The sequence below is a fragment of the Calonectris borealis genome, chromosome 1, assembly GCF_964195595.1.
Source record: "Calonectris borealis chromosome 1, bCalBor7.hap1.2, whole genome shotgun sequence".
Taxonomy (NCBI): domain Eukaryota; kingdom Metazoa; phylum Chordata; class Aves; order Procellariiformes; family Procellariidae; genus Calonectris; species Calonectris borealis.
Genome location: NC_134312.1, coordinates 116,479,354 through 116,493,776, shown reverse-complemented (window position 1 = coordinate 116,493,776; position 14,423 = coordinate 116,479,354). Strand labels below are relative to the sequence as shown.

The following is a 14,423-nucleotide window of genomic DNA, read 5'->3' as shown; positions in this document are numbered from 1 at the left end:
AAAGATCAACCTACAGAAATTCATGACATCTGGAAAAGCTTTCCATTTGCCACTAGAACCTATTTAAAAATTCTTCTGAGTATCAGCCATATAACTGATAAACTCCTCCTTACGCATTTCATGATCTGAGTAGAACTAGAGTTCCTGTTACTCGGTCAACTTTCTTTGAATTTCAAAATATTTGCTTTTAAAGAGGGCTAATTGCTGGACAGCCATATATTGATGACAGGGAGAAGAAACTCCTGAAAGTAATCTGCATTCGATTAACAACTCAAAACACCAGGCACACTTTAATAACAGAATGCAAAATAAAGCCAAATACACCTTCTGTGACATTTCTGTAACATTCTGAGTTTCCTCTTTCCAATTTACTCCCTTGCTGATGTACTAGGCTAGAGTTAAACAATGAAATTGTAAGTTAAACACTAACATTTTGAACCTACCGTATCATGCAACACTCTGGAAACCTCAAATCGCTATGATTTGATGCTGATACCAAGACATCACTATAGCACTTGACAGTGTACTTGACAAACGCGCTCCTTAATAGATGTCAATAGCCCAGTAATGTCCTTGAAACTATACTTTGAAGCACACATGCCGTTTTCTCATGCACATTAGCTGCCATTGTTAGCGTGAGTGTAGTCATTGATTAACTATCTCCTTTACCGGTGCAAAACACTTGACTTCGAGAACAGCCTTTCAGTTTTGCTCCGTTTTACATTTAAGCAAGCAGCGCGGTTTCTTCCACCGTGACGGCACTGGGCGTGCTAGGTATCACACTCACTCCAGTGCCGGTCCTTCGCTCTATTCAGAGCGGGGTTTAGCGTGTGCTCTGTGCCACCTGCGAAACGCGACTACGGGGGATTAAAAAACCAGCAATTTTCAAATGTGAAGACGGAAGCGGGCGCCGTTTTCACCCGCCGCGGCTCCTCGGGCCAAACGCGCACGCTGCCCCGCACCCCGCTCTCAGGGAACCGAGCCGAGCCCGGCCTAACCCATCCGGCCCCAGCCACCCTAACAACGCCACAGGAGCGGCGGCCTCCCCTGACGAGGACGAGCCGCGGAGCCTCCCGGCTCTGTCCAGACCCCACTGCCCACCCAACAGCTGAGGGACAAGGCCGGCAGCCCCCCAACGCTGCCGAAGCCAGCAGCGGGCTGGGTGCTGGCGCCGCGGACAGCTTTATCCCCGCCATTTCCCCTCCCCGGGGGCGGGGCCGGCGCTGACATGGCGGGGCCTGGGGAGTAACCCGGCCCCGGGTCACGTGGTTCCCTCGCCGCGCGCGAGCTCCCTCCCTCCCTCTCCTTCCCCCCCACCCCCCTCTCCTCTCTCCTGTGGGTGGCGCGGGGCCGGGAGGCCTGCACGATCCCAGGGTGCTGTGCGCGGCGTGGGCTCCGCCATCCCGCTGGGAGAGACGGTCTGTGCCGGGGCCCTGCCAGCGAGACGCCGCACCGAACGAGCGAGCGAGCGAGGGAGAGGGGAGAGCGCGAGCCCCGCCGCCGCCGCCAAACGGCCATGTCCGCGCGCAGCCCCTGAGCGGGACCGAGCTGCCCCTCCTCCCCCTCCCCTCCTTCCCTCCCCCGCGCGGGCGCCCGCCCGCATCAGTCGCCGCCGCCAACATGGAGGCCGTGAACGCCTTCAACCAGGAGGTGGGAGCCGGGGAGCGGGGGGGAGGGGAGCGCGGGGCGGGGGGCCGCGGCGGGGCAGGGGGGTGTCACGGTGGCCGCCATCGCTCCCCCCACCCCCAACCCGCGCTCGGCTTCCGGCTCTGGGCCGCGCGGGCCCGGTGCGGCGCCGCCAGAGGCCTGCGCTGGGGAGGGCCCGGGCAGCGCTCGGCCTGGCTCGGCCCGGGGCCTCCCGCCGGCCCGAGGGGCGGGAGGGAGAGATCGGGTCTCCTGAGTAAGATGGAGGCGAGCGGGGTCAGGCCCGCCCCGGCCGTTGCAACGGCCTGGAGCGTTCCCCGAGCGACGCCGCAACCCGGGTTCCAGCACGGGCCGGGGGGGGGGCGCTGAGAGGATCTTCGGATCCCCCCTCTCTGCCCCCCACCAGTTTCCTCCTTGCCCCATTGGAGAGCGTCCGAGCCGGGATCCCTGTTACAAGGCGTTCCCACTGCGTGCGTGTTGTTAAGGAGGGGGAAGCCGCGTTTCAGGGCGCGAGGCACTTTTATTTCCTCGCAGTGGTGTGGCGAGAGACCTGCCATGTGAACAGGCGGCAAATAGGATAGGCTGGAGGTTGAACAGAGAGAGGGAAAGCTGCAAGGGGGCTTACCTCTGTGTAGAAACGACGCCTGGGGATGGGACTAAGGGATCGACCCCAACACTAGGGACATGGGAGGTAGATTGGAAAGCGTAAGGCGTTCAAGTCTCCTTTCGTGGTACACAGAAGGTCACTGTCGTCTTCTGATGATTTTTCTTTGATTCCTTAGTCAGCCAATCAGAACTGGAAACAAAATGGACCGTGATTGTTTTTTGCATAATATATAACAAAATACTCTAGCCTCTACTTTATAAAGTTTTTGACGCATGACTTAAAATGATTCTTAGATTAAATGACGCTCCTGCCTCAGCTTGGTGCTTTGACTTTTGCAGATCCTATATGGACTATAGAACATGCATGTTCTTGTTGCAGATAATCAGTTAAAGCTAAGCCAGAACCTATTCCAGAATGTTGAATACATTTGGAAGGTTAGGTTGCTGTGCATGTTTGCTGAACAGAAACAGGAAAAATGGCAGACTACTCTCATGTGATGAAGTCATGCTGTGTAAAGTTCACTCTCTGCAACTGCTTGCCATACACACACACACACCTGAAAATCTACTCATCCTTAATAAAATTATAGAAGTACAAAGTGAAAAGTAGATAGCATACGCCTCCTGTTAATGGTTTTATTTTTATTTATTTGACCCCATTATGGGTGTATTGTGCTGTTTTGAACCAGTGGTGTAGAAGGGCGCAAAGCAACCTTCTCAAGTAAGTTAAAACAGAATGGCACGCGTGCGGCATTTTCAATTTTCGTGTAAACAAAGAACAGAAATATTCTTACCTGTCTAAATATAAACAGAAGTTCTAGCAGATGATTGCTTTCACTTCATTCATTTCAACATGTCGCTACCTGATAAAACTTAATTCTACAGACAGTGCTTAGTGTTTCTCAATAAAAAACACTTCTTTTGCTGATCTGGTGGTGAAAGTATGCGTGACTTTAGAGTGAAAGCAGTGTTTCTTGGCATTCAGTGACTAATCTCCGTTTTAGAAATGGGCATGTTTTATTTCATACATCTTCCTCTCAGATGTAGTAAAAGCGTGATGCTTTTGTTTGGTTCAATCAGAAATATTGAGTGAAATTGTGATGGCTGCTGCTGAAAGGTAGCAAAACATTGAATTTCATTTGAACATCAGTTATGGGGAAGAAAACTATACTTGCTAAAATCTCTGTTCCGCCAGCATTTCTATGTATGACTAGTTCCATAGGACTGCTTATGCGTAAAGCTAGCATGTTAATAAATTCAAGGTTTGTGTAATTACTGTCCTGTTCTCAGAAGGTGTGTTTATGATATTAGCTAAGAATATAAAGTCCAGTTCTTAAATAGTTCTCTTAACTTTCCAGCATGCGTTGCCTGAAGCTGTGCATGCAAAACAATACATACTAAAATAAAGTGTGAAACATCTCAAACTTTTTTGAGGAGGGTAAGATTTACAGTCAGATATTGTTCCATTTCTGGGCTTTCTCAGTGAAAGCGGAGAAAGTGAAAGAGCTGCTTTACAAAAGGTCTCAACGTTATTCACAGAATGGTGGGAATAGCGCAGGCTAGTGAGTGTGTGAGAACTCATTTTGTCCGTAAGACTGTCTTACAATGCATAGATGTTGTAAGGGCTACAGAGGTACCAATCTCTGTTCACTGAATACTTAATTATTTTATTGAGAGTGGAACAGCTTCAACAGCAAAGATCAGAGTATCTACAGAATACCCTATAGGTTAAGAATTCCTGAACTTGCTGGCTGTACAATACCATTGTAGACAGAGAATTGCGGTTTTATAATGGCAACTTGAACTGCAGCAGCCATGAGTTTTGTGCTGGACTTCCCATGTATGCTAGAGGCGATGTGCTTCCGGCTTTACTGCCTCTTCTGTGGAGGTGGCAGCTGTCAGCTCTTTGCAGTCTACATGAAGGAGGAGATGGCATTTATTGCTTCAGGTGATATGATCATTTGGGATTTTTTGGGGTGGGTTTGATGATTACAGCAATTTCTTGAATGGTGGAGGGTCCAAGTTCAAGTCATGGCTGTAAATTAGGCATCCTCTAAGCTATTAGGTTGGTATCCTCTTCTCAGACAGAAGAGCTTAGTGAGGAAGAGAAAAGCACCAGCAACACTTTTATTTATGCAATTTGATCTGTTTTGTTTTGGCCGAAGCTGTTCACCCAGTCCAGTAGAAACCATTAGTAGTTTTGGCTGACTTAGGTTCCAATTCTACTTGGAAGTTGAGTTTCTGCCCTTTGGGTTATAGGCTTCTGACGGTATGTGTGATTATGTTGCAGTGAAGTAACAAGTTTCTGCCTGTCAGCTAATTGTGATAAGTATGTGATCTTAACTGCCCACCCGAATTGTGAGGTAAAACTTAAATATAGAGGTTTGAGCTAGCAAGTTGCACTTAGTAATTGTGGCAAGCTAGGAAAGAACACTTAGAGTCAATTAGTTTGGCTCTGGCAATGGGTGGTAACTTACACGGGTTGCGTAATTTGATCGTGTTTGATTGTGTTGCCCATTCCCTTAGTCCTGTTCTTTATACCTATATTTTGAATGCAAGCTTACCAGTAAATATGCCTCTTAAAAATTCTCATTTTTCTACAGGAACATGCACATTTTTTGTATTGACCAAACAAGTTTGCTGCTTTCTTTTTATCCAACTGTACTCTGAGCAGGTATTACCAACTGAATAGGTGGGAATTGACAGTTATGTAGTATAGTATATTTTCCCTGAGGAAATTAGTTCAAACTATATCCTAGAAGAATGAGTTACAATGTTAGGTGTATATGTTGTGTTAAATTAATAGTACAGTATAAGTAAATCACAAAAGGTAACTTGATAATGGTGCAAAACTTTGTTATGTTTTTAAGAAAACAGATAAACATTTTTCTAAAAAAACCCCCCAAAAACCCCCAAACCACCAAAACCATACATCCGCCATGATTTGTAAAGGTTTTAATCCTTGTCATGTTTTAATTTAGGGGATATGTGTTTCCTTTTCTTTAACCTGAAAAACTTGAGGGATAGTTCACTGGTTATAAAAGTTAGAAATAGAAATTTCTTCACAGTCTTGCTGCTGGAAGTAGAATAAAGTCAAGTTTCCTATTTTGTAATCTTATATTTGTATTGAGTAATGCAGTACATTCACTTAATCATGTGTCTCAGATTGGTCATAGTTAATCGGTACCACTGAAACGATATCCCACTTAAGCGTGCCTAGATCACAAACAGGGTAGATATTTTGCGGGCTGTTTCTTTTAAAGTTAGAGCTGCAGCTTTCTTCTTTACGATTTATCCATATTCAGTGAACTGGACAGTTGTATTTTTGATCTAGTATAGCTATCTTGTGCTAATGGTAAGACTTCATTTTGCATGTTCTATTACAATCTGTTGCGCCCTGTTCTTCCCCTCCCTTCCCCAGGTCCTATAAATAGAGGTTAGCAGGATATCCTTCACAGTGGTTCTTCAGCAGTTACTGGAACTCGTGAACCCCAGTTAGACTCCCTCTGTTGTATGGCAAAGCAGCAAGGACAGAACTACCAATGTCTGGTTGGAGGAAAGATTAACATGGTCTTTTGTGCATTTTGGCACCCTTTGCCTCTAAGAAAACAGTGAAAGCTGCTACCTGTTGTAGCTGCCTAAAATGATTTCCGTATTCCAGTAGGTGCAATAGGCTGTATTTTTAAGTCAGTGCTGCCTCCCATATGTCCTGGGAGAGTGCTTAAGCAGCAGTTCAAATGCTATTTGGAGGGAGAGAAAGATAGGAGGGTGCTATAGACTTTTAGAGTGAATTTAGTCCCCTTTTTAAATTGTGAGACTCAAACTGAAATTATCGCCGAAGTAGTGTGCAGCTCTTTTGGGATGGAAGTTGCTTTGTTGCTTTTATGACTGTATCACGGTAATTGAAGGGTCATCATCGCTGTGATCCTGAAAGCTGTGTCTGTTGCTTCTGGACTGTTTCCTGGAATATTGAAAGCTGTGGCATTCTAGTAGAGATTCTTGGTAAGAGAAGAAATGAGTTGAACACCTTTTCAGGAGACATGCTGGACTTACGAGCATAGCACTGATCCTAAGAGGCAGGTAAGTTTCAAAAACACTTGTGTAGAAAACAAAATTCTATTCTGTGTACTTTTATGATGTCATTTTTATATGAGTGTCTTTGTAAAGATGTTTCTCCCTAGTGATTCAGAATTTGTGAATGATCTTTCTAGGCCACAGAAGTAGCTTAGTTGATGAAGTACTATTTAGCTTCATTGCCTGGGGTTCATATCTGGTCAAATTTAAATCTCACTTTATTTTCCAAAGAATGTAGCCTGACAGCCATGAATTTTATGGTGATCTCTTACCTTCAGCAGCACTTGGTATGCTTCACAGCTGATGGTCAAGAATTTTAAACTTAGATTGATCCTCTGAGACATAGCTTAGTGACAGAAGTTTAGTAGACATCATTATCTTTCTCTTTTTCTTAGTAGCTCAGGGAAGAGTGGGGACCTAAAGACGAAAAGAAGCAATGAGTTTTATAGGGGAAGGAAAATGTATGTGGCTAACAGATTTTCTTTGGACCCGTGTGTATTTTTTAAAACATCTGACCTTTTAAAGATCTGATCATGCATTAATAGTAATGGTGTTTTCTTAACAAAATAGTATGGTATCTGTGCTTGTTAGTTGCGTCTTCCATCATCCTTTTTTTTCTGTAGGCACATGAACAAATAACTACAATTATACGTCTAAAAGTGACTTGTAGTTTGGCTGTATCGGGTGGATTCTAAATGCATAAATAAAATACATTCTAAAAAAAAAAGAATGAATGTACAGAGTACTGACTGTGTCATATGTGTGTATGGAGCCTGCCTAGAGAAATGTTCTTGGACGCATAAGACTTGATGAAACCGTTGAGGGCATGTTAGACTGCTCTGTGAGAATTGGAGAAGGGAAGATTGAATGAGAGTATTGTAACAATGACCTGCGTGCTCGATATCCACTAATCACTAAACACTGTGTTTCTTTCAGTAGATCATGCTTCTATCTGTGCTGCTTCTTTTCTGTGCGTTTTATTTAGTAAGTATATAAAATGGAGCTGTACCTCTTTATTTGTAAATAAAGAGACCTTTTTATGGCAAAGAAACTTCAGTAAGAGAGCAAAGCCAGGGAAGTCAGTTCAAGTCTTAAAAGGTATTTTTACCTTCCTACTATGTTATCTCATGCTTAAAACAGATAAATAGACTTAAGATCATACATCAAGCTCGAGACACCCCAAAGGATATAAGCCTGATCTTTTTCCTTCTGTGCCAATGGGATAAGTCTCACTGGATGACACTCTCTCACTTCTTTCCTAGTAGTTTGGAAAGTGTATGAGCTTACCTTTTTTCTCTGACCACATGTCTTATGTCTTTCCCTTGGCACCCCTATTCCTTCTCTACTGGCATGCACACATCACTGTCTGGTTTTGCTTTTCTTGTAATGAATTCAGTAATGAAGTGAAGCTGATGCTATTCCTACATTTCAACTTCTTCTTGTTCTGAAGACGTGCTGTGCCCAGACATGCTGTCTTTTTAGGGTTCTAAGGTAAGACTGTGGGTGAATTTGAAAAGAGTGATTCTCCCCTTTGCTTCAAAAACCCGTAGTTCTCAGGTTTCTGTGCAAAATAGACCCTCAAAGGGCATTAATTGTAGAATGGCAGAAATTAATAATTTGTTCCTTGAAAGACTGAAAACTAAAGGCCATCAGGCTATTCCTTCTCCCGTTACCCACCCCTCCTAGTACAACTCACCTAGGGCTTATGAACTGGAGCAGATTATACAGTTTGAGCTGGAAGGCTTTCTTAGGCCACTGCTGCCACGTGTTTTCTATACTACTTCTGTACTTTACATTGAATTTTAATTTGGGGGTGGTTACTATCTTGCTCTTTAAATAGCAGGCAATGTGGTTAGTCTCCCTTTTGCTATCTGCTATGGTTTAATGAGTGGCTCATCTTTGTTATTTAATTGCATTTATTAGCCTGAAAATGAGCAGGTGATTTTTCTGCCTTTGAGGTTCTTGGCTTTATAGATATTTTATCCTGTACTTCCATACTGTTGTGAAAAGTATGCAGAAATACACTTGAATCAATAGTTTGTATTGTGGCTTGAGTTTAGTAGGCTCTTTAATACCTCTCCTTTTTTGTAGTAGTACATGGGTTGATACGGAGCAACAAAGAAATGATTCCTTTTAAAAACATGGTGCTTTTAAAAACATGTGCAGCTACAGTGCTCAGACTTTCAAACATAAGGAGAGAGATTCCAGAAATATTTGGAAATTCTTAAATTGAAATTGTATCCTAAGCTAGAGCTTGTGTAAAACAAAAGTGTGGTTTTTTCATACTACTTTCAATAGGTGAGGCAATTATAACTGAAATAGGAAAGTTTTTCTTATGACCTTTGCCTTAATGATTTTGATAACATTTTGTGGCTAAGCCTTTCTACTAATTTTTCTACATCAGTTTTTCCTTGTGTATGAAAGAATCTACGCAGACAGCAGGAGGCAATTCTTCTTAAACTATTGAAATTATCAAAACTGAATAAAGATACGTGTCTTAAATAGTCTTTGGATTAATTAGTCCTTACGTAAAAATAAAGTTTCTCTTCATTTCTTTTCCCCTGCTGTCTCTCGCCCTATGGTACCCCCCCATCCTAGTGAACGGGATACCCTGTTTGGTTTTCATTGCCAAATTAATGGATTGGGGAAAGTGGGCAGTAGAAATCGAGGCAGAGCTAAACTCCTGCTTTTTTCTTTAGCCAGTAGTGTCACTATATGGGGAAGGAAGGTAGGGAACAACTAGGAGCTGTTTTTTTTCCTCCAAACATCCAGTTATGGTTGATAAAAGTAGCAAGTCATTTCTAGCAGGTCAAGCTTTACAGGGCAGAGCATTCCAGGGACAGGCTCCTGTTGTGAGGCAGTACATTGGAAACACTCTCAAGCTACAAATTATCATTGCCTTTGTAACATCCATCACATTTCTTTATTTTTTTTAAATAAAGTGTAAGTTTTTGTGTCTAGATTGTTTCTTGAGCTGAACATGGTGCCCTTTGAGGAATTAGATGTATTATTGGAAGGATGGTCCTCTGAAAATAGGGGCGGGGGGTTCATATATTGGTTTGGGAAATGTGTATGAAAGATCCATGTCTAATTGAACGTATGCAAGTGTACATGGGCATCTTACTGAACAGTTTCCCCTTCTAACAGTGAAAATCCACGAGGAACTAGTAAGGTTGTTAAATTTTAGATTTTACCCGTCTTTAAAACATGGTTTTGACACATGTAACTATGATACTGAAAATTAAATAAGAATCAGCTTTAAAATAGTCATTTGGTATTCTAAAATCTTACGAAAATTTAAAAAGGCAACAAAGTTTTGATGCGCTATTCCAAGAGATAATGATGGGGGTGTGTGTGAAGAGAGGGCAGAATACGTGTGTATATATATATACACGCACACGCATATATATGCGCATATATGTATGTGTGTATATATATGTATGTGTGCATATATATTTATATATAAAAATATTTGCATCTCGATTTGATGCATGTTTCAACTGTAGTTCATCCTGAGCGGGAAATATCTGTGTGTACTGACCTCATTGCTTTTACTATGTTTTTGTTGCTGTTGCCCAGCTGTAACAGCAAAGGAACAATTTACAGTGATCTGCTCAATCCTGTTCTTCCACAGCTCTTGTTTATTCCTGCCTTATTAGCCTAAGTTTCATCCTTTCGTGTTCTTTAATTAATGACTTCTCCAAGCTACCATATTCTTTATTGTATCCTTCCTGGCTACTTTAGTGCATCTAGCTGATTTCCCTTTTCCTGCCCTCTGGCAGTTTCTTTCTCCTTGGATTTTTTTTTTATTTTTCCCCCAGTTGCAATGTCATTCTTGGGATAGCTTTTAAGACACTTCTTTTTTTGCTGCCGCTTGTTTATTATCATCTTCTGTCCTGCTATGATCTTTCCCAGTTTCCTGGTTCTGTCTTTCATTACCTCTTAAAACAGATTTTCCTGAGTTTTATTAATAGCAGTGACTTTTTTCATCAAGAGTTTTTGCGCTTATTCTGAAGAAATATAATTCGAAATTGAAATTAAGCTTTTTTTAAAAAACAAGTCAACTCACAGATACCTCTCTCCTTCTGTCTTTTATCTGACAGTTGTTATTTGTCCATACTGTGATTTCTCAGCAAGGAGGGATGTTAGCAGAAGTATGTCTTACAGCTTGAACAGCTTTAAAATTCAAACATTCTGGCGCTAGAAGTTGCCTTTTATGGAGATTAGTAGTGAAAAGTCATGGTCTTCACTTGATGTTGGTGTTGGAAAAGGTATCTGGCTGCCACTATCTTGAAGGACAATTTTTCTTCTTTCATATCTCCTGGAATAGGAATCGAATTAAGAAAGTAAATACCTTCTTGCTTATTCTTTGTATTTTATTAGTGTAAGGCTTTCATCTTGTATTGCTGAAAGTCTTGTTATCGCTTTACTTGCCTTTGAATATTTGGCCAAATTTTTTTATCTTCTGCATTGTTTTTTTCCTTAACTGAGACAGTGGATAAATCTATGTAAGTTGGTCACCTCACAAGTGTCTTGGAACTTTAAATTAATAGAAAAATAAGAGATAATTTTTTAAATGAGAACTTACTTTCCATTACGCTGTCAAATGAAGATACTTTTATTCTCTTATTTTGCTTTGTGGCAAATAATTGACTATATTTTATAGTATTCAGGGGCTTTATTTTTTCTTTATTGTGAAGAGCAAAATCAAATTATATAATGCAAAACCATTTTTTCTATGATTTGTGGGGAATATTTCAAGGTAAAAATGATTATGTGTGTGTAGGAAATGTTGAAGATCTCCATGGTTTTTTGCACTGTACAATCATGACAATAGAATGATTCTGTCTTTAGTAAGCCACAGCTTAGGTAGGAAGGTAAGTTTATGGGAAGAATAGAAAATAATATTTAATGAAGCAGAGCACCTAACCATGAGCCGTGATATAGAAGGAGGAATTAAAAAGTAGTACTGGGATGTCCTGGCTTCTCTTTCTGCTTGGAAGATGGGAAGGAAGATTGGAGAAGAGAGGATGGTCCTGACAAGCCAATGTGGATTATTCTTCCACGTCTAATGGCTAGTAGAACAGAAGTGTGCACAGTACGTCGTAAAAACATAGTGTAGCATAGGGTGTAGTTTTTGCAACTTGTTATTTTACAACGTGAAATTACAACAGCAGCTTATGGAGTATATAGAATTCACTGTAGATCCAGAGTAGGCAGAGTGGTCTGGAAAGTGGTGAAATGTGCACTGGATTTTGGTGTGTGTGCATGCATGCTTATGAGTGCCAGACTGTAAGACTGTTGGACTGTAAGACAAACCTCCCCAAATCCCTTATTTCCCTATTCTCTTAAAACGCTCTACAGGAAGCAAAGTACAATAAGAATGTCACGCTGTTCAGGTGGTGCTGGGGTCCTGCGGAAAACGTATCCCTCTTCCCTCAGCTTTCTGTGTTCAGCCCTTCACGGATGTTTCATCAGCTATGACGGTTCTGTGTGCAAGTTTTAGTTTCTCTCAGTTTCTGAAATGTGAAGCTAATACTTGTTTTCAGAGTTATGGTCCAATACTGGAGTCTTTTCTGAATACCTAGGTTCTTTTTGAAAGTGTTTTGGAATAGATTTCCTCACACATGAGATGTAAGATATGGTGATGCTATTTGTGAAAATGAAGTTTGTTTTTTTTTTGCTTAGGGTCACACTTTGAGATTTGTAGAGCTGAACATCCTACCTGTATCCTACATGTTTTGAATATAGAATATGCTTTCTGTGGATTCAGACTTAAAAAAAAAAAAAAAGAAGTATTTAAATCTAGCACTGCAGAATCCCTTTTTGTGCTTAGTGGTCTTAACAGAATAGCTCTCCTCTTAACTTCTGATATGATTAAAACTCTCTGAAAAAGTATGCCTGGTCTGTTTATAGAAATGAGATCAGAATTATTCTGTAAGTTGGGTTCACAGAATGCCTCAAACTGTCATCTATAAAGACTAGTAACTTATGAAAACTTTGTCCTTGAGAAATTTACTTTTCCACTGGGTGACGTTAGTATGGAGAATAGTGCAGACGATTCTCCAAAACAGTTGGTGCAGTTAATTTTAATAATAATATGGTATGGTCGTAGCAAAACGGTAAACATCTCCATTAAAGACATTTGCAATGCCTGTATATAGCAGGATAATTTGAAAACTTAGTATTGATTTGATCACCTTGACGGATGAAAGTTGTCATACTTTTACGCACATTATTTTAAGATTATAGGATTATGTCAGTCTGACTATCTGTAGGGCCATCCTAATATTTCTATTTGGTAAGCAGATACTCAGGCTAATTTAAATCAAGCTGCAGTTATTTCTGGCTTATATTGTTTTTGTAAAATAGCAAGTTCCCATACTGTAAGTTAGCAGTGCCTGTACCGTAAGTTAGCAGATGCTGATTTTTAGACACAAATGGAATTTTGACAGCAGCCTTATCAAAATCTGGTGAATCAGTGAATATGGGTTAGTTCACAAGGAAGGTAGCTTTGAACATTGCCTAGAAAGATCTGCATGTTATTCTAGTTTCAAAGGCCAGCCAGCATTGTGGCGGTACATAGTGTGGAATGTCGGTAATCAATCAGTTGTCTGAAATGTTGTCTTTTTTGTTAACTGCTTTAACTTCAGAATACATTTCTATTATTTGTTTTCTCTGTTTAGCTCTTTTCACTGATGGAGATGAAACCTCCTATTTCCCGAGCAAAAATGATTCTCATCACAAAAGCTGCCATTAAAGCTATTAAGGTAAGGTACAATAGAACAAACATGAAACCGTAACAGTAGCAATGTCTCATTATTTTACTTCTAAGAAAATGCATCTCTGGATTTCCCAGTCTTAGCTTCATGGATGCTTTATTCTAGTTGGCGTTAAGAATGTTATCTAGAAACAAGTGGGTGGTGAATATCATCTGTTTGTTTTAGACTAGTAGCATAATGCCAGCTTGATTTTTTTGAATCGTTGTTTTTTAATGCTACACCCACTAGGGTGCTGTGATTTCTATGTAATAAAATTTTGCATGTTGCAGGATGCAACTGCACCTTAGCATATTAAAGCATAGCGGACTTGCTTAGAAAGTAAATCGAGAAAGCTCTCACTAATACTCTAGAAGCAGTATGTCTTTTGTGTACACACTGACGCATTTCTGACAGAAAGGAAGGCTTGTTTCTGCCTGTTCCCCCCGTGAAATCTTTTTCTCTGTGCTTGATTAACTTAGCTTGATAACATATTTCTTTTTAGAATGTGACTACAGTATTTTGCAGTCTTCTCTAAATGGTAGTAAGCACAAAGAGTTAAAATACTTCTAAAATGATGCGCCACCGTTGAGTAGATGATAAATTAATTTATGTATTTATTTTCCAGCTCTACAAGCATGTTGTCCAGATTGTAGAGAAGTTTATCAAAAAGGTAAAAAATAAAAAATAATCTACTGATAAAGATATTGTCTGCCTCTGTTACTAGATATTATTAATAATGCTAGTAAATAACCAAAAAGGCTTCTGTTATTCAAGGATTGAGGGAGAAAATTCTGTTTTGTTAGGATTTTATACATTTTGGTATCTCTTTGTCTGTATAATAATCTCCTCATTTTAGTTTTCCATAGTACATTAAGATGGGGGGGGGGGAATTGTGAAACCCCTTCCTCCTCTACCCAGCAACTGGGGAGGAAACTGGAGGTATTGAACTTCAAATTAATTTTCACTGGCTAAGATAATACATATTTTCAGAAAAATACATTTTCATGCTTGCCTAGGCATGTAGAACAACAGGCTAGAATGTAATACTCACTAAAACCAAACTATCGTGCTGCCTAAAGTAAGTTCCTCTGGGCAGGAAAATACTCTTTTTCATTCAGAGTCCTTCAGAGATCTCCAAAGAGAAGGACTTTGCATTAAATTCTGGAGAATAGAGTTGGTGGAAGTAGTTCAGTGCACTGAGTGTGAGGTAGCTTGATAGCAGAATTGTGACAGTCTGTACTGTAACGTAGTAGACCTGTTGTTGCGGTCACTTGTTGTCAAGCTAAAGGTATTTTAAAAGTAGTGACTGAGAAGATAAAGGCTGCTTCAAGCTATCCA

General features: G+C 40.9%; 1 protein-coding gene across 5 annotated transcripts in view; it reads left to right on the top strand.

Annotated features, from left to right (window-relative positions):
- Nucleotides 1-1,329: 1,329 nt before the first annotated feature.
- SCAF4 (SR-related CTD associated factor 4) overlaps nt 1,330-14,423 on the top strand; it is a 46,691-nt gene continuing 33,597 nt past the window's right edge. For 3 of the 5 annotated variants that reach the window (XM_075171132.1, XM_075171127.1, XM_075171144.1), the window contains exons 1-3: nt 1,330-1,650; nt 13,011-13,094; nt 13,711-13,755. In XM_075171132.1, coding sequence (XP_075027233.1) covers nt 1,621-1,650; nt 13,011-13,094; nt 13,711-13,755 — 159 coding nt within the window. In that variant the 5' untranslated portion in view covers nt 1,330-1,620. Of the gene's footprint in view, nt 1,651-5,367; nt 6,331-13,010; nt 13,095-13,710; nt 13,756-14,423 lie in introns of those variants that run through there. The other 2 variants (XM_075171135.1, XM_075171134.1) reach the window with 2 other exon arrangements.